Raw genomic sequence first — 26959 nt, 5'->3', positions numbered from 1 at the left:
TGGGAGCACAGATGGGTTGTCAGGGATTCTTATTGTGTGGAGGCTCTGCCACATGGTATGGGGAGGAATGTACACACATTGCATAGCACAGAAACTGCAATGTGTCAAGGGGGAGGGTGGAGATGGGCAGGAGGAGAATGCTGCTGCAATAGCTTAGAATCATTCTGCAGATTCACACAGCTGCCAAAAGGCCATTGCATTGAGCTTCACCCTTAACATGCAGCAGGATTGCTAGTGCTGCCACAACAGGCAACATCACGGGAGGAAACCGCCCAGCCCCCCTTGTTATTTCTGCTATTGCCAGGAGGTGTGGTGTTAATGTAATCTTGTTATATTTATAGCACTGCAATTATGGGTTTTGTACGTTATTATATTTGCCATTGTGATTTTCTTTTGCCGTGAAATTGTTATTGTGACAACCGATTGAGATGCATTCCCGTTTCCTAGGCTGCAAAAGCTGCTTTGATTTTTTTTGTAGGAGGAAAGCATACAAATAAAATTATGATGTCGCTGCTTCACATCACAGGCTGGTGAAGAGGATGACGGGAGCTGGGTTGGCAAAGATGCAGCTGACTGAAACCCCAGGGCAAGTTCTAATGGGTGGGTTGCTGCTGGGGGAGAGGATGCGGATGAGAAGCAGGAGTGCTAGATGTCATTTTGGGCAGAACTCTGTGTTTTAAGTGCAATGTGATTTGGCCCCAGGACTCAGGAAAGGTCCTACTCTAGTTTTTATGGCTGTAAAAGTACATTTGCAAAAGTGAGTCTGCTTGAAGGACAATGCCTCCTGGAACTCATAAACCCAAGACAGCAAGCAACAGAGCAAAACTATTCTACATTTGCTCTGCAAAATTGCAGGCCTGCAAAACCCTATTAATGCAAGACTTCTCAATGTGGACATTTCTTCTGAGCTGCTGAATCTGCTTTGCAGGGGCCAAAACCTCCCAAGGGATGCAGGAACAGATGGGCTCTTGGTCTGATCCCAGAAGGCTTTACCAGCCAGCTGCAAACACTGGCTGTATTGTAATCCTCAGGGATTAACTTGACATGGCCAACCTACTTCAGACAAGCCAATGACTGCAGAGAAGCAGAGTAGACCTTTAAGTGTGTGATAGATCATTTTTTTATTAGGTGGTTACCTTTTAAGAATTTTTTTTTTTTTAAAAGAAACCCAACAAGGGTTGTGTAAACAGCAGCTGTACAGTTCAGGCATCACCCTCCTCCACATCTGGTATCCTCCAGATGTTTTAGACTACAACATGGTTTGCCCCAAGCACATTGTAGTTGAAAGCATCTGGAAAACACCAAGTTGGGGGAAGACTGAACTAGTTCAACTCAATCTTCATTTGAATGGAGGGGGGCAGAGACAAGCTAACTAATTTAAGGGTGGGTTTAGATCAAATTATAACTTGTAGGAACACAATACCTTTACTGGAGCTATCTTACCTTATTCCCAAATTTGACTCTTGTGCTGCTTTTATAAAATTAGGCTTACTCTAATGAGCAAAGACTTTTACATTTTAAAGACATTTTCTTTGGGTATACCAGCCAAGAAAGACCGCAGCTTGAAATTTTGAACAGATGAAATAATAGAGGCATGCAGTGATGCAACCACAGCCAGGATGACTTCACAAAGAGCCTGTCCTGTTACTGCTGCAAAAATCTGGAGATCCATATGCCTGTTTTAGAAGCAGATTTCTAGCCCTCATGCTGGCCAAAAGTATGCCTTAATGATGTCGTAAATGCTAGATGCAGAGTGGTTAGAGGTCAACACGGTATGTAGCTCATCACCCTTTCCCAGGATTAGCAAAAGCAGATACAGGCACTGCTGTGTCCAGCATTTAAGTCACTGGGATACGTACTGTCGCCAAGTCCAGAGATCTTGATCTTGCCGAGGTCCAGGGTGGGTGCAACTCCCACACTGAAAGGGCTTTTGGGGATGTGGTCTCCTCCATATGTAACATTCACTCCAATGTTACCCTGAAAGTCAAGAACCATGACTGTCATCACTTAAAGACACCATTTTTGAGTGATAAAGAGACAGCCTTCTCCCGCCCTCATCCTGCCAGCTCCAAGCCACAGCCAAATCTAGTTTGTAACCTGAGTAGATTCTAAAGCCTACTTTAATTGAGACTAAGCCTGTATCTGGACAGCAACACCTCCCGACACTTAGCAAGGGCTCCTCTGCGGGGCGGGGGGGGGACCTTGCATACAGTACATCCAGGACAAGGCTAGGCTAGGACCTCAACCCTACATGCAAGCCACAAACCATCCTATTTGCCTAAAGCTGCCACTCCAGGTTCCTCTTTCCTTGCTCTTATTAGAGTTTGAAGACGCCAGATCCTAGCCGGCTTTGTGTATTCTGGGATGAAGTCTGCTACTGACCAAGAAATCTTGCCTCAGGGATAAGAGAGCCCTTAAGATCCCATGTCTCCTCCCCATCACTCACCTGCTGCACAGGGGTGTATTTGACAGTATAAGTGTTGTCATGGTGGTCAATTATTTCAGAGTCTCTAACAGCCTCTCCTTTGGCCGGGCCAGTGAACTGGACATCCAGCTTAGCCTTGCCAGCTGCCTTTGTGTTGACTGTGAAGTAGGTTGGTTTGCCTATCTCCACACCTGTAGTGAAGGGAGGAGAAAGTTAAACAACATTTCTAACAAGCTCCTTAGTACAAAGCTTACTGGAATCCCCCCACCCCAATCATCCAGTTTAGGACACAAACCATTCGCCCAAAGCCACCTCTTGCCTAGGTTTGAGTTCTACCCATTTTGCAAATTAGGACACTCAATAAAATGCTTTTGTCAGCTGCCTTCAGCTGTCCATACTAGAGGCTCAGTATTCCCATTTCCTTCCTCACACCATCCACTCTTGACTTCCAAAGGGGTGGTTGAGGATTTCTGCCTAAGAGATGGGACAACACTGGAGAGAGAATGCCCTTAGATGCCCTCTCCTCATAAACTTGGGAGAAACTTTGGACAGCAGAGGAAGGAAGGCCTGTAACCCAACCACAGCCCCTTCCCCACCATGTGACCTCCTGGGAGTATTCCCAATAATCCCTGGTTACTCGCAGGATCCTATCAGTGTGGGAGGGAGGGGTAGAAATGCTCCTCAAGGAGTACTGAGGACTAACAAAGCCCTATCCCACCAAGGATTGATAAATCATGCCCCCACTATTTGGCAGTCCATAACACAAGCACGGTCCTGGATCCAGAGTCATGCATACGTCTAAGTACAGTGGTGCCTCGCAAGACGAAAAGAATCCGTTCCGCGGGTCTTTTCGTCTTGCGGTTTTTTCGTCTTGCGAAGCAAGCCCATTGACGGAGTAGCGCTATTAGCGCTATTGGCGATTTAAGGGCTAAAAACGGCTTTTTAAGGGGTGGGGGGTTAGCGGTTTTGCTGCTAAAATGCTTTTAGCAGCTTAGCGATTCAAAATAAGGGGTTTTGGAGCAAAAAAAAAAATTCGAATTTTTTCGTCATTTTTCGTCTTGCGAAGCAAGCCCATAGGGAAATTCGTCCTGCGAAGCGCCTCTGCAAACAGAAAACCCTTTCGTCTTGCGGGTTTTCAGTCTTGCGAGGCATTCGTCTTGCAGGGCACCACTGTATGGGAATCAGTGGGTCTAAAGAGTTGGAGCTTCAAAGCTCCTGCACAAATTTTAAGAGAAACAGGTACCTTTGGAGGGAATTTTAGTCATCTTTGCTCTAAGCTTAGGCTCCAAGGATCCTGGTACCCAGCCATACAGTTCAGCCCCAATTCACCCCCATTTACAGAGCGTCCCCCAGCTCACCACTCCTGTTGAGTCCCGGTCCCTCGGCCTTGACTTTGCTGGCATCATGTGAGGGGTCCACTTTGATTCTGATGGGGCTGGTGGGGGTGGCCTGCAGATGAACATGAAGCAAGTGGAAACACTGCTTTCTACACCCTTGTTGCCTCCTCCCCACCCCCACCCTCCTGCAGTCAGAGGAGCTCTTACCTGGTCAGCAAAAAGCACCATAATGGTGTAGCTGCCAGCACCGCGGGGGGTGTACTTGACTGTGAAGGTGTCATTGTCATTCCGAATGATGTCAAAGTCTATGTCTGCCTCTGCTGGGCCCACAACGCCTGGTGCACACTTGATGCCGATGCTCACGTCACCTTTTAAGAAGCAAGAAGTGGGAGTGAGACAGCAGCTTTAACTGGAACCCAGTTGCTTTATTGTGGCCTTCCCAAAGGTGCAGCACAGAGATGCGGAACCTGTGGCCCCCCAGGTGGCATTTAACTTCCACTCCCATCAGCCCCAATCAAAACAGCGAGTGGTCAGGGAAGATGGGAGTTGTAGTCCAACACCACCATTTGGAGCAGCCTTTCTCAACCTGTGGGTCCCCAGATGTTGTTGAACTACAACTCCCATCACCCCTAGTTAGCAAGGCCAGAGCTCAGGGATGATGGGAGTTGTAGTCCAACAACATCTGGGGACCCACAGGTTGAGACCTGCTGATCTGGAGGATCATGAGTTCCCTGTTCCTGGTGTAAAGGTAAAGGGACCCCTGTCCATTAGGTCCAGTCGTGGCTGACTCTGGGGTTGTGGCACTCATCTCGCTTTATTGGCCGAGGGAGCTTCCGGGTCATGTGGCCAGCATGACTAAGTTGCTTCTGGCGAACCAGAGCAGTGCATGGAAATGCTGTTTACCTTCCTGTCGGAGCGGTACCTATTTATCTACTTGCACTTTGACGTGCTTTCGAACTGCTAGGTTGGCAGGAGCTGGGATCGAGCAACAGGAGGTCACCCCATTGCGGGGATTCGAACCGCCGACCTTCTGATCGGCAAGTGGTTTAACCCACAGCGCCACCCACGTTCCTGGTGTAGCAGGTCTCTAATACTGAAGGCAACAGGTGGGTACTCAAGTAACACCTAGCTACTGACTGGCTCCAAAGGTTTGCAGCTGGAGTGGAGAGAAGGGAATCACCATAATCATTCCTGGCCTCTGATGGAGATGCAGTGTGAGATCATGACCTAAGGCAGCAGTACTATGAAACCTTGACCTGAAAGTAAGCCCTACTGAACACAATAGGAAGTGATTCCAAGTAGTTTAAGGAGTCCACCGAAGTAGAGAGGAAGAGTCTTCATGACCAGGTTTCAGTTTGGCAACAGAGGCCAGCATTCTGTCCTATAGCATCCAGGCTTGCTGGGGTGTGGGGTGTGACTTCTGCAAGGGAGGGCTATAGGTTTCTTGGCATCCTCCCCAAACTATAATGCCCAGAACCCTTTGGGAAAACCACAACTGTCAAAATGACAGCAAAGAAAACCCAGCAAGCCATACATGTCCATGGAGTGGGTAAATAACTCAAGGCACTTCTAGCTTCATATGCAACAATGGCCTTGTGTCTCATGGACAGAGGAGCAGTCAGCAACTAACAGGGAAGAGGCCTTGAGGGAAAGAGAATGATGATAAAAACAAAAAAGGACTGCTCATCTCATTGCCAATGACTGTTCAGGGACACACTTAAACAGTATTAGAGTGTGGCCTGACTTAGATCTAATGCAAGACAACAGTGAAGGAAGTTTAGCTATTATTTAGCATTGAAACAGATAAGGCACAGTTGATAGCTGTTGCTCCACTTTTGCAGGCCACTGTAGCTAGAAGGTGAAATGCCAAGCAGGGAGCAAAAGCCTGGAAGCCTTAAAGCATGTTTGGAGACCTTAAAGCCATGGTTTGGTGTGGCCCAAGCCAGGGGTGTAGTGTGCCAGGGGTGCCATGGCCCCAGGCACACAATTTTTGACCTCAGTGCTTCTCTCCACTCGCCAAGGATCCCCCCTGGCTAGGATCCCCCCTGCGCAGGCAGGCAGGCAAGAGTCTCAGGGCAGCCCTGCTTTGCTCCGGCGTTGGCGTTGGTGGTGAGGGTTGGGCTGGCAAGCGCTCTCTCCAGGTGCCGGCAACCAACACTATGCCACTGGTCCAAGCACAAGAGTGAGTGAGTGTTGGGGGTCAGGGGAAGCATGGCTCTTCCCTTTCTCCTTACTTCTCCCTCACCCTGCACTGTAGGATGCATAGCCCTGGAGAGCCCTCCGAATTACAGGAACTCTAAAGGGTCAATGCTTCTAAACATTAAATGAGGCAGCAAGCAACAGCTATTAGGATACAAAAGGATCTGCTGAACTGGGCAATAAAGGGAGCAGCTGATCTCTGCAGAGGGAGCAGGAACAGATTGCACAACTTTGTCTATTGTTTCCTTAGCTGTCAGCAGAAGAAGAGGGAGGGAGACCAAGGGCAACCCCTTCTCTACTCCCACTTAACTGACAATCTCCACCACTTGTAATTACTTGTAAGCCCACCCATCTGCCTGGGTTGCTCCAGCCACTCCAACAGAATATGAAGAAGACACAATGCGGCAGACAAACTCTGATGCAAAGTGCAGCATCCTCTCTCCCCAATAGTAGGCAACATGTACAATGACACAAGCCGCTTATGGGGCCAGAAGGGCAGTGCTTCCAACATGGACACTCCACTTAGCCATTGGGGGCTAAAGCCACTGGGATATATTTTGGAGGAGTCTCAAAAAAGGTAAAAATATACACAGAAGGGTAGCTGTGCCAGCTTGTTGGGAACAAATACAGTACAATGAAGTCTTGTGACAGCCTTTAGACAGACAAATTTATTATGGCATAAGCTTTTGTGGCCTCAAAGGATGAAAGTGAATGGGTTTCAACTGAAAGAATTTGTTACAGAGACTCTTGTTTTGCTATTTTAAAAGGTAGAGGCTGTAGTAAGGCCAGGGACAAGGACCTGGTGAAGCTCATTAGAGTTGGCCCAAGGGCTCGGTTCCAGTTGACGTTGTCCGCACACAAAGAAAAGTAGTGCAAAGTCAGGAAACCAGCACCTCAACAAGACAGAGGGCCGCATCCTGGGCTCTGGGAAGGGAGCATCCCAGGACACTCCTGCGACCTGCCCTGATCCCAGTGAGCAAGAAAAACCAGCTGAGTGGCGGGGGGAGGAAATAAATAAACCAAGAGACTGGGGGACTGGCAAGTTTGCCCTGCTCTCCATTTATTTATTTTCTCACCCACCCGCATAGGTTGCGATTGTGTATGTAACGTGAGTGTAAGTTGCGAGCCCACTGTTTATGGACTCCGTTCTGGGGCAGTGGGCCAGAGCAAGCCCCCTGCAGTTCTGCACACAGTGTCTACCCTCCAGAACGAAGCACCCTCTGAGCTTCCCCCTCCAGCTCTGGGGGGGGGGGGGCATCAACAGAAGACAACCAGCTTATCAGTCTGTGTTTCCAGCATGACCAGTCCTGCCCTGGGGCTTCTTGGCCTGGACTCCAGGTGACTTCTGGACTCACCCTGCCCGGCTTCTGCACAGTCCACTGTGAAGTAGGTTGGCTCGTGAGCCTTCAGGCCAGTCTTGGCCACACCAGGACCATACACTTTCACTTTGTTGGGGTGGCTGCCAGCACCAACGTTGACCTAGAGCGAGAGACGGAAAAACAATGTGATGTAACATGTGATTAGTAATTAAAAAATCTACACAACAAGCACACCAGCCCAGTAAGACCCTGCACACAGACAGCTATAGTCTACACCTGATCTAGCTATCTGCTTGCAAGGGGAAATAAGTTTATTTAGCTACTTGGTAAGGGAAAGACACAAAGAAGCACAAAGTTGGAAGGGTCCCTGAGGGTTATCTAGTCCAACCCCCTGCAATGCAGGAATATGCAACCTTAGTGTTATCAGCACCACGCTCTAACCAACTAAGCTATCCATCCGTCCTTTGCTTTCAGAGTGTGATTTGGGGGGGGGGGGGTGGAATACAGAGAACACCAACCCTGTAGGGACTGTTGGGGATGTTGACTCCGCCCCACGACACCATCGCTGTGTGCTTTACGGGCTTCTTGGGCAGGTAGGAGCAGCTGTAGGTGCCATTGCCATTGTCCTTCACAGAGACATCCACAGGGGATCCTTCAGAGTCCTGCAATGGAGAAACAAAAACAGGAGCAGCTTAGCATCCGGCACACTTCCCTAGTAGTCCTCTGTGGTAAGATCAGCATCCTGGAAGCCTCTTCTCCCATTCTGCATAGCGACAGCACGAGATAAAGCTATGCCCCCTCCATAGCACAAGCGCCAAGTCTCACCTGCACTTGTACTTTGAGGGGAGCCTTTCCACCACTCTTGGCATCTACCGTGAACTCAGCTGGCTTGTTGACCGCAACGCCCGTTTTCTCCAAGCCTGGACCATGGGCTTTGACCTGGAGAGGGGTTGGAAGAGAGGTGTGAACTCCAAAGCAACTTCTGCACAGTTAGAACACACTGCACTGGTCATCATAAGGTTTACGGCTAAAAAACAGTGGGTGGGGGTCCCTTCACTCAGCAGGAATGGCTGGAGCATGGACACAACACTTGAGGCTGTGAGAGCTGTGCCAAGCACACAACTCCATGCTGGAAATTTTTTGGGGATGCTACTCCCATGTAGCTCAAGCTAATCTTGCACAATCCCCATCATGAGCACTTGGTGGTGGGAAGAAGGACAGCAGAACCCCACTGGCTGACAGCAAATCAAAATAAAAGCTTGGATTGCCAAAAGGGACAATGTGCTTGAAGACCTTTTTCTACCATTGCCACTCCTCAACCAGAAGCACCACTCAACCCTTCCCTTAACTGTGACCTCCAACTACCCCAAGCTCTTTCACAGTCATAAGGCCTAGAACCTTTACAGCCAATATCAACTTTCCAATAATGCGTATGCTCACACCAGGAAGAGCAGTTGGCAAGACACCCCTACAGACGTGGTTGTGACGAGCTCTCAAGCCACCAACATGGGCCAGTTACTGGTTCTCAGTTCTGCTTCCCTCACAGCCCTATACACAGACACACAAGAGTGCCAGGATGCACCATCCCAAAAGGAGTCTCCTTCATGCAGACACTTACCTTCTCTGGGTAGAAGTCCTTGGGAGCAGCTTTGATTTCCGCCATGAAGGGGCTGAGCTTGATGTCTTCGTTGTTGCAGAGCACATGGACTGCATATTCGCCTGGCTCCTGGGGCCAATAGCGCACGTTGCAGGAGCCATCGCCCTTGTCATCACACTCAATCTTGGCCTGCGAGGGACCCTCCACAGAGAAGCCTGCCAAGAGCACATGGAGAACCAGGCATTAGCTCACAGTTAAACTGACAATCGGAAATGCCTATCGCGGCCACTAGACAACAGTTACGTTATCCTGAAGACTTCAGCTGCTTGTATTTAGCTTAAACACTGATAGCCTATCGGTGTCTAAGGCTGACTACTAATTCTACACAGGTTCTGAAGGCTGCTTAGAACCAAATGAAAGTCATTTAAACAATTTTTGAATACACAGACAAGGTAAAAGTAAAAAAGGTGGCTAAACAAAGCTCCACCTAAGCAAAGAGCTGAAGCTGCCCAAGGTGACTGCAGCTGAAGGGGCAGGTGGGCTTCCTCAGGCAAAGAGATCCCAGGTAAGGATGTTACTGGTCCCCTGACTGTCCCTTTTCCCTGAACACCAAGTCATACCATCCAGGAACCTGGAGGCTCCATTTAGCGTCAAGGCCAATGCTGACTGAGAAGTGCTTTGGAGCCATCTAAGCTAGGAGGCCACCACACTGTGACAATGAATTCCCCAAGTCAGTTACGCATTGCGTAAACACCAATGCCATAAACGCCAAGCCACTGGTCCTCTCCCAACTTTGCCGGTTACCTAGCGTGCCAACGTCATCACCAATGGCTTCCACCACGAAATCAGCAGACTTGCCGACCACGCCTCCTTCCAAGCCTGGCCCCCAGGCCCGCACCTTCTGGTTTGTACATTCCGTTCCCACTTTTACCTCAAATGGGCTAAAAGAAAAAAGGCGGAGGGAGGGAATAAAAAACATTAATGTTCAATCTCAGCCTTAAGATAAAATGGATTATTTTAACAGGCCGATTTGCTAATGAAACTTGCCTGCTCCAGTTTGCTCCAGCAGTGCGGCAAGCACACTTGCAAGACATCACATGAGGAGGTATCAGACTACAGAACAAGAAAGCTGCAGGAGGCCAGCCCTATCATTAGACCGAGGGGCCAGCTGGTTTTGTGTGTCGCAAAAGGACTGCAAATGGTTAATTTATTACAGCTATGTTGTACACTGCCAGGGAAAGAAGGAGTGGCCCTTGTGGGATTTTCTGCCTCAGGTGCCAAAACAGCTTGGCTGATTGAGCACTTAGGCTTGGAGGCGGAGTCATCAATTGCTCCACTTAAGCAGCAAATGCCTTAGTCAGGCCCTGTGAACTATTGCTGTGGTTGGACAGCCACCCATCCCCCAAAAAACACGGGTCCCCAATTAAGTCCTACCTAGTCTATTTGCCTAGTTATAAATCTCTTGAGTAGCAGATTGTGTTTGCCCCTCTCACCCCTCAGGGAAATGTGCAAAACACGGGAACATCTGTAAGTCTGCAGGCTGAAAGAGAACACTCATTCCCCCAGAAGAGGAGACATACTGCACCCCCTCTGGAAGCCAGGCCGGCTCTCCTGTTGGTTAATTGGAATCAAAGCCCCAATCTGCTCTGTTTTTAAGTGTATTTTACCTAGGATTTTAGTTGTGCGGTCTGTTTATTTTACTTATTTCTTACATTTATTAAATTTGTACACCACCCTTGATCCAAAGCTCCCAGGGTGGTTCACAGCATGTTAGTTGCTTTTTTCATGGAAACTGGCCCAAAGTGAATTATAAAACAAAGATTTCAACCAAGTATAAAAAACCAAAACACCGATAAGATATAAAAAGACAGGTCTAGAAGATGAGCAAGGAAGATGCAACAAATGGGAGAAAATAAAAGTTTTTGCCTCTTGCCATAAACTGATAAAGAGGGTAACCAGGAATGCCTCTCTAGGGAGAGGATTCCACAAGCAGGGAGCCACCACCGAAAAGGGCCGTTCTCAAGCTGCCGCCCTCCAGACCTCCCTTGGGGAGGGGGGCACATACTAAAAGGCCTCAGAAATAAGGTGTTTGGGGACCTCTATTTAGGACTGAAAAGTAGTATCTAAATTATTATTCAAATATAAATGAAATGAAAACTCTACAGCTGAGACCATCAGGTTGAATGCTGGAAGGATCAAGGCAAGGAAGAGATTCAAGGCACCCTTATAACTCATAGTATCTCCCTGAGTCTCAGCAAGCATCCCCCCCCCTCCTCTCTCTCAGATGGAAATGGTTCTCCCCCCCCCCCAGCCTTCCCACTTCTTACCTGCGGGGGATGTGCTGCCCACCCCAAGTGATTGTGACTGTGTAGTTGCCAGGAACTGTGGGGTAGTACTCAAAACCATACACCCCATCACCCAGGTCCTTCTGCTTGACACGTTCCTCAAGTCCTTCTGTGGGAAGAGATTGTGGTGGTTGAGGGCGGAAGGAACTTCACAACATACAGAAAAAGCAAAACAAAACCCATATACTTGCCAGTTACATCTCACCAGGGAAGATGATGCATGCATGCCCTCACCTTGCAGAAGATAAGCCAATGAGTTCTTGTACATCACATTTATCATAAGTCTCAGCACGGCTCCCAGGGAGAGCTGCTAGGGTCAAATGCCCACTAGGTCCATGAAGCACACGGAATATACCTGATCTCAGTCACTATCCCAAAGTCTTACTCCCAAATAGTAGAGAACAAAAAGGAGGATTCAACTCTTATGCACACTATTCTGAGCACCCTGGAGGAAAGGCAAGATAATACAATGGGAATGCTGCCTTATAGGTTGCCACTGGGAGTGCTTCACAGGTGAAGTACTGTAGCTCAGTGAAAGAACATCTGCTCTGCATGCATGAAGGTCCCTAATTCAAATCCTGGTGTCTCCAGGGATGCCCTGTCTAAAGTCCTGGAAAGTCACTGTCCATCAGTTCAGACCAGGGGTGGGGAACCTCTGGCTCATGGGCGAAATCTGTCCTACAAGGCCATTTTCCCCAAACCATGCCCATTTGCCCACACCTGACACCATATGCAATGTCAGGTGTGAGGCAGGTAAAGACTCAGCTAGATTTCCTGCAGAAAGCAGGACTGAACTCATCAGCTAACGTGCAGGGGATTCGATCACATTTGACCGCTATCGCCCTTTGCTCCTGCTGGTCAACTTTGACAGGTTTGCCCACAGGGTTTGCTCAAAAAGATTCCCCACCCCTGGCTAGACAATACTGAGCTAAAGGAACCAGCAGCTTCTTATCATCCTCACATTGGCAAGGAGGTGCAGCTGGTGGGTGGGACTCAGGTCTCCCCTCACCCTGGTGCCCATTTGCATTCAATTCCCCCATCACACTTCTCTAGTAACTGCAGCCCTTACACCAAAGCCCCATGGAAGGGGCCTGGATCAAAACACTGACACACAGCTGCAACCAGCTTAAGTACAGCTTGCGTTTGGCAGCTCCAAAGAGTCCTGGATGTTGTAACATTATACTGCGCTCTGATCCCCACCACCGACAAACCCAGGCATCCCTTGAGGGCTCTTTGCAGGCTACAGCCTCCAAGGGAATAATATGCAGTCACATTCTCAAGATGTTATCTTCCAGCTGGGAGAGATCTTCAGCTCCGACAAATGTCTCAGGCTCCTGAAGTCTGCCTGAGGTCTAGTTACCCAACCTCTGCTTTGAATGCTTGCGGTCTGAACCCAGGGTTAGAACTGTCAAAATCCAGCTCCTCCATCATTCACATACCTCTCTGCATTGCAGCAGCCTCTCCTTCCAGCCCAGACAAGAACCCAATTATATTTTCTACAGTGGTTTGTAGCTCTGCTTGCCCCGCCATGACTCCACAACAGGCACTCAATTTACTGCTTTGCTTCCTTGCCTCAGCACATTTCCATGCTTGCACAAAGTACAAATGCCACCATCAGCCCCTCCTACAGACCAATTACACTTGCACCAGAAGAACTTCCTGCTGTAAGACCCAAGAATTTTAAAACAGTCCATGGGCAAGCAAGCGAGATTGAGAGCTTCTTAGGCTTCAAAGTGTTTCTAGAGCTTGCCATGTCTGAGAGTCAGTGGAGCCCAAATCACCACATCCCCATCAATGGATGCCCCAGCACAACAGAAGCAACAGCCTCCTGTGCAATCAGCCTGTTCCCCCATTGGTAATAAATAACTCTGCAGCCGTGTTAGAAACTGAGTTATGAAGGCTAGGAGCTAAATGGCACATTAAACCTAGGTTATGGGCACAACAAGGGAATGGCTAGGCACACTTTTTTATAACAATACAAAGCTGAAGATGAACTGCAGCTAAAATATGTTCATTTTTCACATGGTCTAGTCCTTCCCCTGCCCACCCCCTAATATTCTTAAGAGGGTCTCTTCTCCAGTCTTCAGAGAGTAGCTGGAAGTGGGGAGGCAGAAAAAAGTCCTCCTTTCTTTCCACTCTGCAGTTTTAATCTGAAATCTTAGGCACAGTTCTGGGCCCAGAGCTCAGAAACCTCTTGCACTAATGAAAGTCCCTGTCACAAAATGTGCCTAGAACAATGGGTGTTTTGAATACTGCTCTGCAGTTTCTTCCTGTTCCCCAAACAGATCTGGGCATGCACTAGCCAGATGGGCTTTGCAGTATACTGCTTGCCTTCCAAAGGGGCATTACCATACAAGCTAGGGGTCTGCTTTAAGACATGTGCAGCAGCTGCACCCCGAATGCCTCTGAGCCTATGCAAAGTGTCATCAGGCTCCCAACATTCCCCACACAAATTAGATTATAGCGCTTCCAGGCCAAAAGGCAGAGCTTCTGGGTTAAGTGCAAATCCCACCCTCCCATGTCTGAAACACAGAGGGTGGGGAAGACAAACACACACACACTGGACTTACTTGGGCCTTTTATTGTCACTTTGAGCTCTCCGCTGCCAGCGCCTTTTGTGTAGACCTTGAAATCCGCCGTCTCCTTCACTCGGACACCTTTGGGCTGGAGGCCTCGACCCACGGCCCGGCAAGCATTTGGGTTGCATGCTGTAGCAGCAGAGAGAGGGTGGCAGAGAGGGTGAGCGTCCTTATCGAGTCCAAGTAGAATTCCAGTTTTCCCAACTGGGTGGGTCTTTGCCATCATTAACACACCAGGCATTCAACTAGCTCCACCCACGAGAGGGAGGCCGGATCTCAAGCCCATAGGCTGCTCCCCTGGACAGAAGCAACATGCACCCTTGCCACAGGTCCCCACCCACACCTGCCAAGAGTGAAATACCATTGGCCCTGGATCCAGGCGCCGAGCAGCTGGGAGGAGATGAGTGCCAGCAGAGATCCAGGGAGATGGCTCTTCAGAGGAAGAGAGGACAGAGCAGAGGAGAGCTGGGCCAGGACAGGTGGAGGTAGGCAGAGAGGAGAGGAGAAGCGTTAGGAGCAGAACAAAGAACCACCCCCCTTCTGGCCACAAAGAGGAAACCAAGCAGCAGCAGTGGTGTTAAGGTTAAAAGAGACCCCACCAAGAAGCCCCGTGCCAGATGGGAGACTCACCCTGGCCAATGGTGACCGTATATGGGCTGCGGGGGATGGGGATGCCCCCAAAGGTGATGTAGATGGTGTAGGTGCCCTCCAGAGTGGGCTTGTAGGTGCAGCGGTAGGTGCTATTGCCTTTATCCTCCAGCTGCTGCTCCACTGTCCCTTTCTTGCCAGTCGGATCTTGGATGATTACCTCGATTTCCCCAACACCAGCACCTGGGGGGAGGGATTAGGGTAAGATGAAGAGAGGCAGGTGTAAGGTGGAGATAAGGGTGCATGCACCCTTCAGTATTCAATTACGGGAAGGCCTTTGATCTGGACCAAGAACACAGCAGTGGGTTTCCAGGGGAAAAATCAAGCCCTGCACAGCTCCTTGCCATTTTCTGTAGTTAGCAGTGCTGTGCAAGAAAAACATTACACAAGTTTTGCTTGCTCTATTTAATTTACGTAGGAATTGCAGGTTTCTTGGGGCAGCATTTTAAGAACAGAATTCAAGTGCTATTTATACTGCATCCCTGCCTTCCATGCTTAGCGCACCCTGCAGCCATGCACCTAGCAATTAAAGACATTTAAGAGCGGCCTGAAAATTTGTTTGCAGCTTCTTTCTAGCTAGTGGAGAAAACACAATGTCCCCAAGTTAAAACTTCACTTTGTTTCAGCCTTTGGTAACAGACCCATTTCTGAAAGCAAAGAAATGGAAGATTTGTTTGCTACAGTTACTGCGGGCTGCAAGTTATGCTCTACTTAGCACTGGATAGGCTTCAGCTAGGATTTAGTGGGAGACCTTTCATGCTTGGAAGATGAGGCCAACAATTCAGACAGACTTGCTTAGGCAGCAACTAGCCTGGAAGCAAAGGTACTCATCTTCAGCCTCAAGAGTTCAGAGGAGACTATTCTAACATCCAGCTATAAATAAAAATGAAACGCCAAGACAAGAGACCAATTGTTTGCAAAGGGCTGTTGGGACAAGGAAGTTGCCTTTTGCCTGAAGGGAGAAGAGCCCAGAGTTTCAAGGCAGGCAAGGAGAGAGGGTGACATTCCTGGATAAGAGAATCAAGGATGACTGATCTCAAAGCAAGCTCTACTGTGTACTCTGAATCATTGTTTCGTTTCATTTCCTGCCACGTTGAATACAATATTACTCAGGGCAGTTCTGAATTCACAATTACACACATGAAAGTTAAGAACACGTGGAATCATGAAACTGTATATTTCTAATATAAATGTCTGATCATTCTGCTGAAGCAACAGGCATAAACTTCACCAAAATGTTGACCAACTAAGGCCTGGGCAGCAGGAGAAGAAAGCAGTTCCTCCAGCCACAGCCTTCCTTGAAGGAGTCAGAGTGGGGCTGTTAAGCCAACTAAGCTGCCCTCCTCCATGGACAGCCTTAGACAAGCTACTCACTCACAATCTCTTCCTTTTGGTATTCTCCGTAATCCTCCCAACAATCTTATGTGAAGCACTGGACACTTAAAAATGCTATGTGTAGCCTGACTTGTTCCCAACTCGGAAGCCCTCCTACCCAGAGCTGTTAGTCTCTGAAGACATGTTGCTTTGGCAAGCAACTCCGAAAGCAGGAGAGCTAGAAAGGTTCCACTTTGGCAAGAAATTGAAGCCTCCAACACAATTACTCAGTTCATAGTGAGAAAAGTTCTCCAACAACAGTTTATTCATTGCCAACAATTCAGGTGTCCCCAACACAGTCCTCCCTCCCCCAGTGTTACTGGACTGCAGTTCCCATCCTCTGACCATTGGGGCCAAGAATGCTGGGGCTGATGGGAGCTGTAGTCCTGGAATGCACCAGGTTGGGGAATGGTGGCTAAACTATTTATAACAAGTTTCTAAGAAACCACCCAACTATGTCATTTGCTTTCAAGCTGCGTCCAGGCTTCGGCTGGCCAACACCCTTCCACCCTCTCAGAACCAGCACCCCGCCCCCATCCACTGACCAGCAGTGAAGATCTCAAAGTAGGTGGTCTTGTTGGCAATGTTGCCCACAGGCTCCAGGCCAGGGCCCTGGGCAGTGACCTTGCTGGCATCCCCGTGCGATTTGTCCACATTCACCTCAAAGGGGCTCTTGGCAATGTGCTGCCCAGCAAACAGTACTGTCACCTGGAGCAAAAAGTGAAGGTCGTCAAATGTTGATCACTGAGATGAAGGCCCAGTTCCAGAATTTTCTCCCAATCACCTACACGATATACAGACTCTTACCTTGTGGATTCCTGTCACCTTTGGCACATACCACACAGAGAAGGTCCGGTTCTTGTCATTGTTGGCAATGACCTTCGCCTTGAGGACAGACAGAGGAAGTTCAGTAGTGGTTGCCATTGTACCACCCAACCAAAACACCCCCCATAACTCTTCCGCCTCAAAGCCTGGCCATCCAGACCGCTAAGGACACACTGCCAGGGGGACTCACTTCTTCCCGATGTCCAGCAGGGTCCTCCACATAGACTAGCACTTCTCCCTGGCCAGCACTGATCGTTTCAACGGTGAACTCTGCCTTCTTCTTCACCATGTTGCCTGTGGGCTCAATTCCTGTGAAATGATCAGACACAGTAGTAACCACCCTCTGGCCCGTGATGCCATCAATTTCTACAGCAGTGGTTCTAGCATCACCTCCACTGTACAGCCTGGATGACCTCAGGAAAGCCCACACATGCTAGCTGGAGCTGATGGGAGAGCCACAGAGATGGTACAGAGCAAACCATCACAAGGCAATCACAGGGTGTTGCAAGAAAGAGGTTAAAAAAGCATAAAGGTAAAGGGACCCCTGACCATTAGGTCCAGTCGTGGCTGACTCTGGGGCTGCGGCGCTCATCTCGCTTTACTGGCCGAGGGAGCCTGCGTACAGCTTCTGGGTCATGTGGCCAGCATGACTAAGCTGCTTCTGGCAAACCAGAACAGCACACGGAAACGCCGTTTACCTTCCTGCCGGAGTGGTACCTATTTATCTGTTTGTACTTTGACGTGCTTTCGAACTGCTAGGTTGGCAGGAGCTGGGACCAAGCAACGGGAGCTCACCCCATCGCAGGGATTCGAACTGCCGACCTTCTGATCGGCAAGTCCTAGGCTCTGTGGTTTAACCCACAGCGCCACCCACGTACAAACACCTGTAAGTCGAGCCCTATGAGGCAGCTATTCTATTCATGACACCCTGGGTCCCCAGAGATTTTTGGGCTACTACTCCCATCATCCCATTGGCTAAAATAGCAGGATTATGGAAGCTGCAGTCCAACCACATCTGGGGACCCAAGGTTGAAGAACGCCATCCTAGGAAAGATCCCTTGTCAACACCCACCTGCCCCCACTGTGGTCAATCTCCCAATTGTTTAAGAAGTCCTCCAGACCCTCCCCTGCACACATGTAATCCCAAACCTTTGCCACCTGTTCCTGGACTCACCTGGGCCATAAGCTCTGGCTTTCTTGGGGTTCAGTTTGGGCCTAAGGGGGGCTCCTGGCTTTAGCTTAGCTTTGGGGAACTGGGAGAGGTATGTCATGACCGAGTGCTCATCAACATTGGGGTCCACAATCTCTTCAGGAGTGATCACCTACAGAGGAAAGAAGGCAAATAGCTGGAGACAGCAAAGAAGAGGCACGTTTACCTCTCACATGCCAGGAGTCAAGTACAGAGCAGGCACAGGATGCAGCCTCCCAAGAAACCCAGTGCTTGGTTTTCAAAAAGCAGACTTCTAGCCCTGAAGGCTGCAGAGGGGGCCCTAGAATGTTACTATTTTAAGCATTTCTGGGAAATCTAAGCAGCATCCTGGGGGGGGGGGGGCGGTGTCAAGGGATAACACACATTCGGACTCTACATTGCTCACTTGCCCCTGGCCCAAACTGGAAGCAGTAAGCCCTTTTGCCAATACACCTACTCATAGCAGAGTTCAGCTTAACACAAAGTTCTGTATAGCACAGACCAAGTATCTGTGCTGCTTACCTGTGGGATGCCCAGCCAGTCATCCGCTTGCTGCATGGCCTCCCGGGCATTGTTGACAGGTTTGCTAGCATCCCACGAATCCCAGTCAGGGCACAGACCTGTTTGAGAGACAGTCCCAGCTCTCTGTCAGTCACACACAGTAGTAACACTTCCTCCATACAGATCTCTGGAACAGTGCTCTGGGGCACTGTAGCATCCGTCCACAACATAAGGTAGAAATAAAGCCAAAGGAGCAGGCATCCAGCACAGGCCACTCCAACACAGGCATCCCAAACCCTCAGCGGAATATTAGACCCAGGGCCAAGATGGAGTTGGCATCAATGACAAGGACAGCCAATGCTGGTGCCCTCCAGATGATGATGTGCTCCAACTCCCATCAGCCCCAGCCAGCATGGCCGTGGTCAAGGATGACAAGAGTTGTAGTTCAGAAACATCTGGAAGGAGCCTAATTGGCTACTCCTGATCTACGGCTCAACTAACACAGGAAGTAGTGCTGGCCCTCCAGCACCCATGTGAGCAAGTCAGAAGAGCCCTCCTTGCAAACCTCTCAAGCTCACCCTCTCACCCCCACATGTACAGTGCTGCTCCTTCACTTACCTGGGGCACAGCTGTCAACAAGAGCGCCTAGTGCCCGGCCGCTCTGCCAGTCCTTGCTGAAGTTGGTGATGGGCAATTGAGGCAGTTTGTTTTGGATCCAGCCCAGCAGTCGCTGCTTGGGGGTTTGTTTCTTGGCCTCTTCGTCATCTTCCTCATCCCACATGGGCATGGAGATAGAGTAGTGCAGGATGAGCGTCCAGATCAGGCCCAGGATCAGCTTCAGATTCCCATCCACGATAGCTTTGCTGTCTGAGAGTCAGAAGCACAGTTCAGCATTTGCAAAAGTGGACAGTGACCTGGACTTTCAGGGAAGACGAGTCCCACTCAGCAACATCCTAGGCCTCTCCCCTTGTATTTCTCTCCTTTAGTAGGAGGAAGGCCAGTCTACACCTAAGGAAACCCAAGAGGAAGCCTGCAGGCAGTTTCCACCAAGTCCACTCCCACCTTTTCTCACCTCCTCAATAGATCCGAGACCTACAGAACAAGCTTCTAGCAAGAGATTCTGTCCTTAGGGGCCTGAAGAAGTTGGTGGGAGGGATTTTGATGAAGAATGGCCATAATTTGACTGCAGGTAACATGTTTGAAGAAACTTAAAAATGATTTTAAAAGTGGCCTGTGTGTGCTGGTTACTACCATACCTTTTTCACTCATTGGCGACTCCCTGCCACTTTAGACGCCATCACTGCCACCAACCATGTACAAAGAATACCTTTCCTTTATCCAGTCTCAAGTCTCTTTGGTAGTGTCTCTTCCACAGCTACACTTCCTAACCTTATCTTAAAATAACAGTGACAACAGAAAATAAACAAGTTGCAATTGATACGACGTATTGTTCTTGCTGCGGGTTCCATTTATTATTTTTATCCCCTGCTTCATCCAGGGAATTTTGGGTGGCATACATGGTCCATACTCCCTCAAGTTTCATTACAACAACCCTGTGAGGTAGTTTTGGCTGTGAGGGAATGATGGTCTCAAGATCACCCAGTAAGCTTTCATGACTGAGTAGAGATTTCAATCTGATGTGAATACAGTTCTCCAGCCACTCAGGATGGCAGTCAAACTTTATGCAAACTAGTTTAAAACCTGATAAATCTGAAAGCACCAGAAGCTGACAGGATTGTATTGAGCTCAGTGGCTATAGCTTTGCTTCATTTTCTCCTTTTCCTTGCAAAGTGTGGTGACAACAATGCCGCCCCCCCTCCTTTGGCAACATGACAGTGAGATGAAGTATTACTGTAGCTGTGAATCAGACTCAGGTACACTTACTTGGAAGTAAGGAGCCACCGGCGTTATACACTATATAAAGTTGTATCACTTTCAACAGTCATGGTACGTCCCCCTAAGAATCCTAGGAAATGAAGTTTGTTAAGGATGCTGTTGCGTGACCTCATTTCCCTCACAGAACTACAACTCCCAAAGTTATTTGGGAAGAGGGATTGACTGGTAAACAGTAGGTCTGTGAGGGGAATAATGATCTTAGCAGCCTAAAACTACAATTCCCAATATTCTTTGGGGGGCACCATGACTGTTAAAGTGGTATAAAAGTGTTTGCTCCTGTACCCAACAGCCTTTTCCCTTAGAATATTGGAAATACTTGAAACAGGTCATAAGAGTCATTCTCTCCCTTGCCCTCCTCCTGAGGTAAAGTTGACTGTATCCAGGGATCCTTCAAGAGGTGTTGCCCAAACTCTAGAATGCCCTCAGCAGCTCAACGTATCTGGTGCCAACCCTTAATTGAGTTTCAGGGACTAGGTAAACATCATTTTATTTGCACAGGCCTTTTAATTTGTTTTGTTTTAATAACATTATCTGCTTGCAGTTCAGTTCATTTTAACGGCTACAGCATTTTTGCCACAAATTTAAGTAAAGGAATACCAAAACACAAAATTATTCCCAGTGAGTCTATTCAGGAGCAAGTCAACAAGTGCTGAAAAAATCCAGTACTAAACATGCAAGTGTAAAATGCTCCCCCCCCGTTAAGCCCAATTTTGCTACAAGGCCATAAAGAAACACAGCCAATGAAGCCTGGGGGTGGGGGGAGAGCTATGTTCTTCTGCCCCATGCCCTTTGTTGGCCCCACTTTATTTATTTCTATGCCCATATATGTACCTCTTATGTAGATTCTCCTACAATTTTTGTTTGCAACATACTGCTATGAATCCCACAGTATGTGGGCTGTTACCAAACATAGATTTTTGTTACCTTGAGGTCCTGAAGCAAGAAAAAGTGGAAATGTTGCGAAGCAAAAGCATCACTCAGGCAGCCCTTAATTCAGGTGTTCTGCTGCGCTGACTGCGTGAGTCAGAAGATGTCATGGAGGGAATTTGGAGCAAAGGAAGATAGGGATGGGAAGTGTACATGTGGAGGAGACACTAGCCAAGAGCCGCTTGGTGAAACTGTATGAAGGAATCCCACCCTTTGTATATGGTTAGAGGCAACAGAAGAGGAAGCAGCAGCCGCAGCAGCAGCAGTAGAAAGAGGCCTGGCCAGGATTGCGCAGCAGCAGATTGATGTAAACACACCAGATTCAGGGAAACAAAGAATTCCTTCAATGCACTGGCCTCCTGCCAAGATTAACCTCTCCAGAGACTAGACACAGCAGCTGAAAGGGGCCCAACTATTCTCCCTCAGCTCAGGTTCAGACAAGTCGTAAGCAACCTTCCTCTAAACCCCAAGGGGCAGGCAAGCTGGATAAAGCTGAACTCCCACAGGCTCCAAGGAGCAGCCCAAGGCCCTGCTCTGTATTCCCTTGCCTTTGGTTGTGGCACCACCATTATGGGATTTACTCCCAAGGGAGACCCACCTGGCCTAGTAACGGTTTGCCTTTTTTTCAGCAGGCAGTGAAGACCTGGCTATTCTCAAGGTCAGCATTGTACTGCTTGACTATGCTATTTATTATGCATTCTTCTGCTTTAAATGCTTTTGATGTTGTGCATTCTTTTATTCTATTTTTTAAAGCCAGTGTACAGATCCTATGGGATCCGGAGCACAAGGTATGCAGGAAGAATCAACCTCCAGATACAAAGTGAAAGAGACTGATGAAGATCAAGGCAACAGAAGAGAACCTAGAATGAATTCAAAGCGATGGTCTAGTCTCAGAAGCACAGAACCTAGATGTAAGGTGGGAAATCTGAGGGGCAGGGTGGTTCCCCAAGCCAACCATTTGACTCCCAACATGGAAGTGGAACACCATGTCCAAGAAGTCACCAAGCCAAGCACATCCTAAGTGCTTTATGTGGTGAACTACAGTGGTATCTTGGGTTAAGAACTTAATTCGTTCTGGTGGTCCGTTCTTAACCTGAAACTGTTCTTAACCTGAGGTACCACTTTAGCTAATGGGACCTCCCGCCGCGCCGCCGCAGCGCAATTTCTGTTCTCACCCTGAAGCAAAGTTCTTAACCTGAGGTACTACTTCTGGGTTAGCGGAGTCTGTAACCTGAGGTACCACTGTACTCTGCGATTTTCCCATTACATACAAATGTAATAAATAATTCCTGCAGCTGCACAAACACAAGAAGGTGGTTTTCACGGAAGTAGGAAAAGGCTTCTTGCAAGTGCATGTGGGGTGGGTGTGCATGCAACAGAAGTCATAAAAATTACTGAAGAAACCTTCCAGTGGTTTGAGGTCAGGTTTTCAGTGCCCTTTACATTTATATAGAATCACAGAACAGCAGAACTGGAAGGTAGCCCAAGGGTCATCTAGCCTGACCCCTCGCAATGCAGGAATCTCAACTATAGCATCCCTGACAGCCTCCACCAAGCTGAAGGCAGCCCTGTATCAGGAAGTTTCCAGTGTTTGATGTTTCACTGTGTTTTCATATGTGTTGGAAGCCACCCAGCGTGGCTGGGGCAACCCAGCCAGATAGGCGGGGTATAAATAATAAAATTATTTATTTTATGCTTAAAGACCTCCAGTGAAGGAGTCTACATGCTCCTCTACCCCATAACAGTAGGGGGAAGCAGAATTATGAAAAATGGTTTAACTTGCATAATTTAGACAGGTCAGTTGTCTTTTTAGTATGGAAAACAAGCAACTCTGTTTTATGGTCCATGAAGGAAGAATTAAGTACCTGGCACCTTCTGGAAGAATATACTTACATGTTTACAGGGAATGTGCTCCACAAAGCAGGTTATATAAAGCTTGTGGCTAAGGACCCCCCCCCCCCAGTGACAGGACCATGCATATGTGTTTTGTTGCATGTGCTATGGAACTGCTTTTTGCTAAAACAGGGTGCAGAATCTCAGGCTCAAGAGCCAAATGTAACCCTCAAAGCGCCTCTGTCTGCCACTGAAACTCAACAGGTACTGGATAGAGAAGAGCGCGTGTTTGTAGATACAGTGGTACCTCTGGATACAAACGGGATCTGTTCCTGAGCCCCATTTGCATCCTGAGGTAAACGTAAGACGCAACTGCGCGTGCGCGGGTTGCCGCTTCCGTGCATGTGCGTGAAGTCATTGAGCATGTGTGAGCAACAAAACCTGGAAGTAACGCGCTCCGTTATTTCCGGGTCGCTGCGGAGCGCAACCTGAAAATATTCATCCCAAAGCTACTTCAACCTGAGGTATGACTACTAGCCTAGTATACAAAGCTAAATTTTACATTTGCTGCTCTGGCCCCACCCACCAGTTCCATGAGGCTCCCATAGTTTGGCTAGATGGGAATGTGGCCCTCGCGGTGAAAAAGGATCTCCGTCCCTTGAACTACTGCTTCCTAGCATCCACACATGTGCTACTGCCACACAATATACACACTGGACCCAACAGGCTTCAGTCCTTTTCCTACCCAAGCAGTCTGTGGCCTCCAAGCAGTTAACATGACACAACCCTCCACAGTATTAAGAGGGAGCTGCTATTCTCCCTCCTCTGCAGCAGATTGAAGGATCTGGTTACAGGCAACATGGAGTGAGTACCATCCTGAAAAAAGGCATTTCCCGAGCTTCCATCTGCATTCTTCCCTCCCCATCGCACACACTTTTACTTTTGCCCTCCATGTCCACTGAGCCCCATAGCAGCTGGGAGCATTCAAAAGGGCAGGCGTCAGGGCCAGTCTCAAAGCTGGAGAGAAGCATTCAACACTGTCGAGCTGAATAAGCTGTAAACTGCAGAACAAGCATTATCAAAGAGGACAGGAGGGCCAAAGGGAATCTAAGACCCAGAGGCCACCGAGATTCACCCACATTAGGCCACATGCCCCCTCCCTCCCCGGGAGCAGAGTCCCAGTCAAGGCTAGAGCAGCTGGGAGGGGAGCCCCTTCCCATTAGCTCTCATGCGCTTAAGCTTTTGTTGTTGGAGTGCCAGAGCAGATGCATCCCTCTGGCAGGGTTAAATACGCCATGCTTTCCCTGCCACTTTTTTTCCCTGGGTGGTGTTGGGGGGGGGGGAGGAACAGGGAGAAGGCAAGCCATCACATCCCAGCCACCTCCCCACCCGGCTCTGCACCGCCCACCCAGCCACAGAGCAGACCGCTCCAGCATTTTTTAGCCTTATATGGAGTGGCCGGCAGGCAGCAGCTCCTCTGTCCCAACAGGATTCTCCTTCCAGGGGGAGGGAAAAGAACGCCCCCTCCACATGTTTGGCCTGGTCCCTCCCTCTCTGCCCGCCTTCCCTACATCCTGCCTCTCTGTGAAGAGGAGCAAAAGACCCGCCCAGCCCATCCTTCTCCTCACCCCAACCCAAGGAGGAGGAGGAGGAACAGACAGGAACACCCAGGCACAGGGCTACCCATCTCTAGCCTACAGGCATGGTTATGGTGTGCGCACGCCCTTCCACTTCTCAGCAACTGCTGCCAGACCTTGTCTGAGTCAGAGTCTGTGGCCCAGGGACTGACTCACTGCACTGACGGGCAATGCAGGATTCTCATCTCCCACTGTCCTCACGATCTTCTGCAGGTTCCAGGGGGAGTCAAACAGAGCAGGGGGTAGAACCCTCTGTCCAGCTCTTGCTGGACCACAACTCCCACCCTTCTTGACCACACTGCGTAGAGCAGATGCAAGTTGGAGTCCAACAACATGGGGCCCGTTTAGAGCCTCACTTACAGGGAGATGGAATGAAAGCCAGTATCCCTTCGGTGGGCCTTATCTTCCCATGCAGTACGGCTTTACAAGTGTTACACACAAACACCACATTGCTGAATATCTAGCAAGTTTACCACAGCGGTCAATCTAATCCAGATTTTCCTATCATTACCAGCTCACAACAATGTAGAGCACATCCATACAGATACACCAAGAGGGTTTCATCAACAGAGGGGTCCCTGCAGCAACGTAACAGTCCTCTAAGTCCACATGGGCAGCTGCCAGAAATAGGCAATAGGGAACTTTTTAAAATAATAAAAAACCCCTGCAACTTCAGGATAATAGGGGGTTTCATACCTCTGGTTAGCCACCAGCACAACCACTTAAGACTTTAAGGTACTCAAAGTAACTAGGCCTTTGAAAGCTGTCTCTGTAATACAAGGTGTGTTACCCCAACTTTACCCGAGGATATGGAGTTCCTGGTCAAGTGGACAAGGAACCACACCAGGTCCAACATAAGGTAACACAGGTCTACACCTTTTGTGTAGGATCCACCTAATCATAGCCCACCAGTACTAAGGCCTGCCAGGCATTCCACACGCTGCCACATTTTTGCAACCCTGGGCCAAACATAGCTAAAACAGGAGGTTTATGAAGACCCTGCTGGGTTGTATTTAGCTTGCAGCGTCACAGGCCCAATTTTAGTGAATACAAGGAGATACATGTGTTGGGATGTCAACACATCCCAGCTGACACCAGGTCTTTACAAACTGATAAGTGTGGAAAAGAGCAGGAATGAGACCGGGGCATCAGTACAGAAAATACATTCTGCTTATATTGGCAACATGGATTGACACTAGCCATTCCAAGAGCCAAGGGATAGCAGTAGGAGACGACTGTGGGTTTTTTTTAAATTATAAAAGTATTTAGTCATGTCACTCTTTTCCACCCAAGTTTGGTCTAGTTGACTTCCTCAACAAAGGGCTATGGGCAAACCCCAACCCCAGAACAGGCTATGGATGCTCATGACCCTGAATCAACAGTGGGGATGTCTGGGCCCAGTGAATTGTCTGGGAATAGCAGATGTTTCAGCAGTGCTGAGGCTGAGCAGGCATGATAAATCTGAATGAGAGGCCACCAGAAGCTCCCTGCAAAAGCAAGGTATGCATAAGCCATTGGTTTTTCTAATGAGACATCCAGGATTCCCACATTAATGAGTCAGACCTAAACTAGAATCAGTTACTTCCTCTACCAGGCAATGCAAGAGCCAGGCTGCTCAAGGCCAATGTTACATTGTTCAGAGACACACACATCCACAGCTTTTACTGCATGGAGTTTTTACCAGCGGAGCCACCACCAGTCAGTCCAAACCTAGATGGCTGGTAAGCTATCCAAAAGGCTCCCTTTGCTGGGACCATAAATGCCAAGCATCCAAGCCAATTCAAGCTGCCCAAGCATGGAAGCAGCTGAGAGTCACCACCCATTTCCAAGAAAAGGCTGCTCCTATTATAAGGCAAAGGGCAATTAACAGTCATTTGCTTTCTTGTATTTCTGCCAAAACAGGAGGCACTTGAACTTTTGCTTCAGGAGCTAGGGGTCCATGGCAAAGCAAGGGGAATACAAGGATCAGTGAACTGAACGCAATCTTTGCTCAGTACACATAATCCCAATGGGAGATACCATGGTCTGGTTTACATACAGTGTTAAACCATGGTTTAAATTAGTTAAGGTTTGGTGTTGCATACAAACCCAGCCCAGCACCTTAACTACAGTTAGCTATGATTTTGTTAGCAAAAATAAGCCATGGTTTGTTGCTGGCTGTTGGTTTACTCACCTTAACTATGGATTAGCATTCCATACAAACCCAGTCAGTTCATTAGTTATAGTTTATGTATGAGCAGCTGCAGATCTATGGAGAGATAAGGAGGCTCTCCCACAAACTGGGTACTTAAAAGTCTAGCCTAGCTAAGGGCCCCGTCTGAAGCCATA

General features: G+C 48.7%; 1 protein-coding gene across 3 annotated transcripts in view; it reads right to left on the bottom strand.

Moving 5' to 3' along the window:
* Positions 1 to 26959, bottom strand: part of FLNA (filamin A) — a 90745-nt gene that overhangs the window by 47737 nt on the left and 16049 nt on the right. For all 3 annotated transcript variants that reach the window (XM_083419169.1, XM_083419168.1, XM_083419167.1), the window contains exons 3-20: positions 18957 to 19205; positions 18360 to 18457; positions 17823 to 17970; positions 16839 to 16957; positions 16631 to 16708; positions 16369 to 16531; positions 14432 to 14632; positions 13793 to 13930; positions 11205 to 11331; positions 9682 to 9818; positions 8899 to 9092; positions 8106 to 8219; positions 7799 to 7942; positions 7317 to 7440; positions 3970 to 4130; positions 3784 to 3874; positions 2447 to 2616; positions 1860 to 1977 (exon numbers count right to left, since the gene is read on the bottom strand). In XM_083419169.1, the coding sequence (XP_083275295.1) occupies positions 1860 to 1977; positions 2447 to 2616; positions 3784 to 3874; positions 3970 to 4130; positions 7317 to 7440; positions 7799 to 7942; positions 8106 to 8219; positions 8899 to 9092; positions 9682 to 9818; positions 11205 to 11331; positions 13793 to 13930; positions 14432 to 14632; positions 16369 to 16531; positions 16631 to 16708; positions 16839 to 16957; positions 17823 to 17970; positions 18360 to 18457; positions 18957 to 19205 (2574 nt within the window). The remainder of the gene's footprint in view (positions 1 to 1859; positions 1978 to 2446; positions 2617 to 3783; positions 3875 to 3969; positions 4131 to 7316; positions 7441 to 7798; positions 7943 to 8105; positions 8220 to 8898; positions 9093 to 9681; positions 9819 to 11204; positions 11332 to 13792; positions 13931 to 14431; positions 14633 to 16368; positions 16532 to 16630; positions 16709 to 16838; positions 16958 to 17822; positions 17971 to 18359; positions 18458 to 18956; positions 19206 to 26959) is intronic.

Source organism: Podarcis tiliguerta (assembly GCF_965153285.1).
Source record: "Podarcis tiliguerta genome assembly, chromosome: 17".
In the NCBI taxonomy this organism is placed as follows: domain Eukaryota; kingdom Metazoa; phylum Chordata; class Lepidosauria; order Squamata; family Lacertidae; genus Podarcis; species Podarcis tiliguerta.
This window is presented reverse-complemented; position numbering and strand designations above follow the sequence as displayed.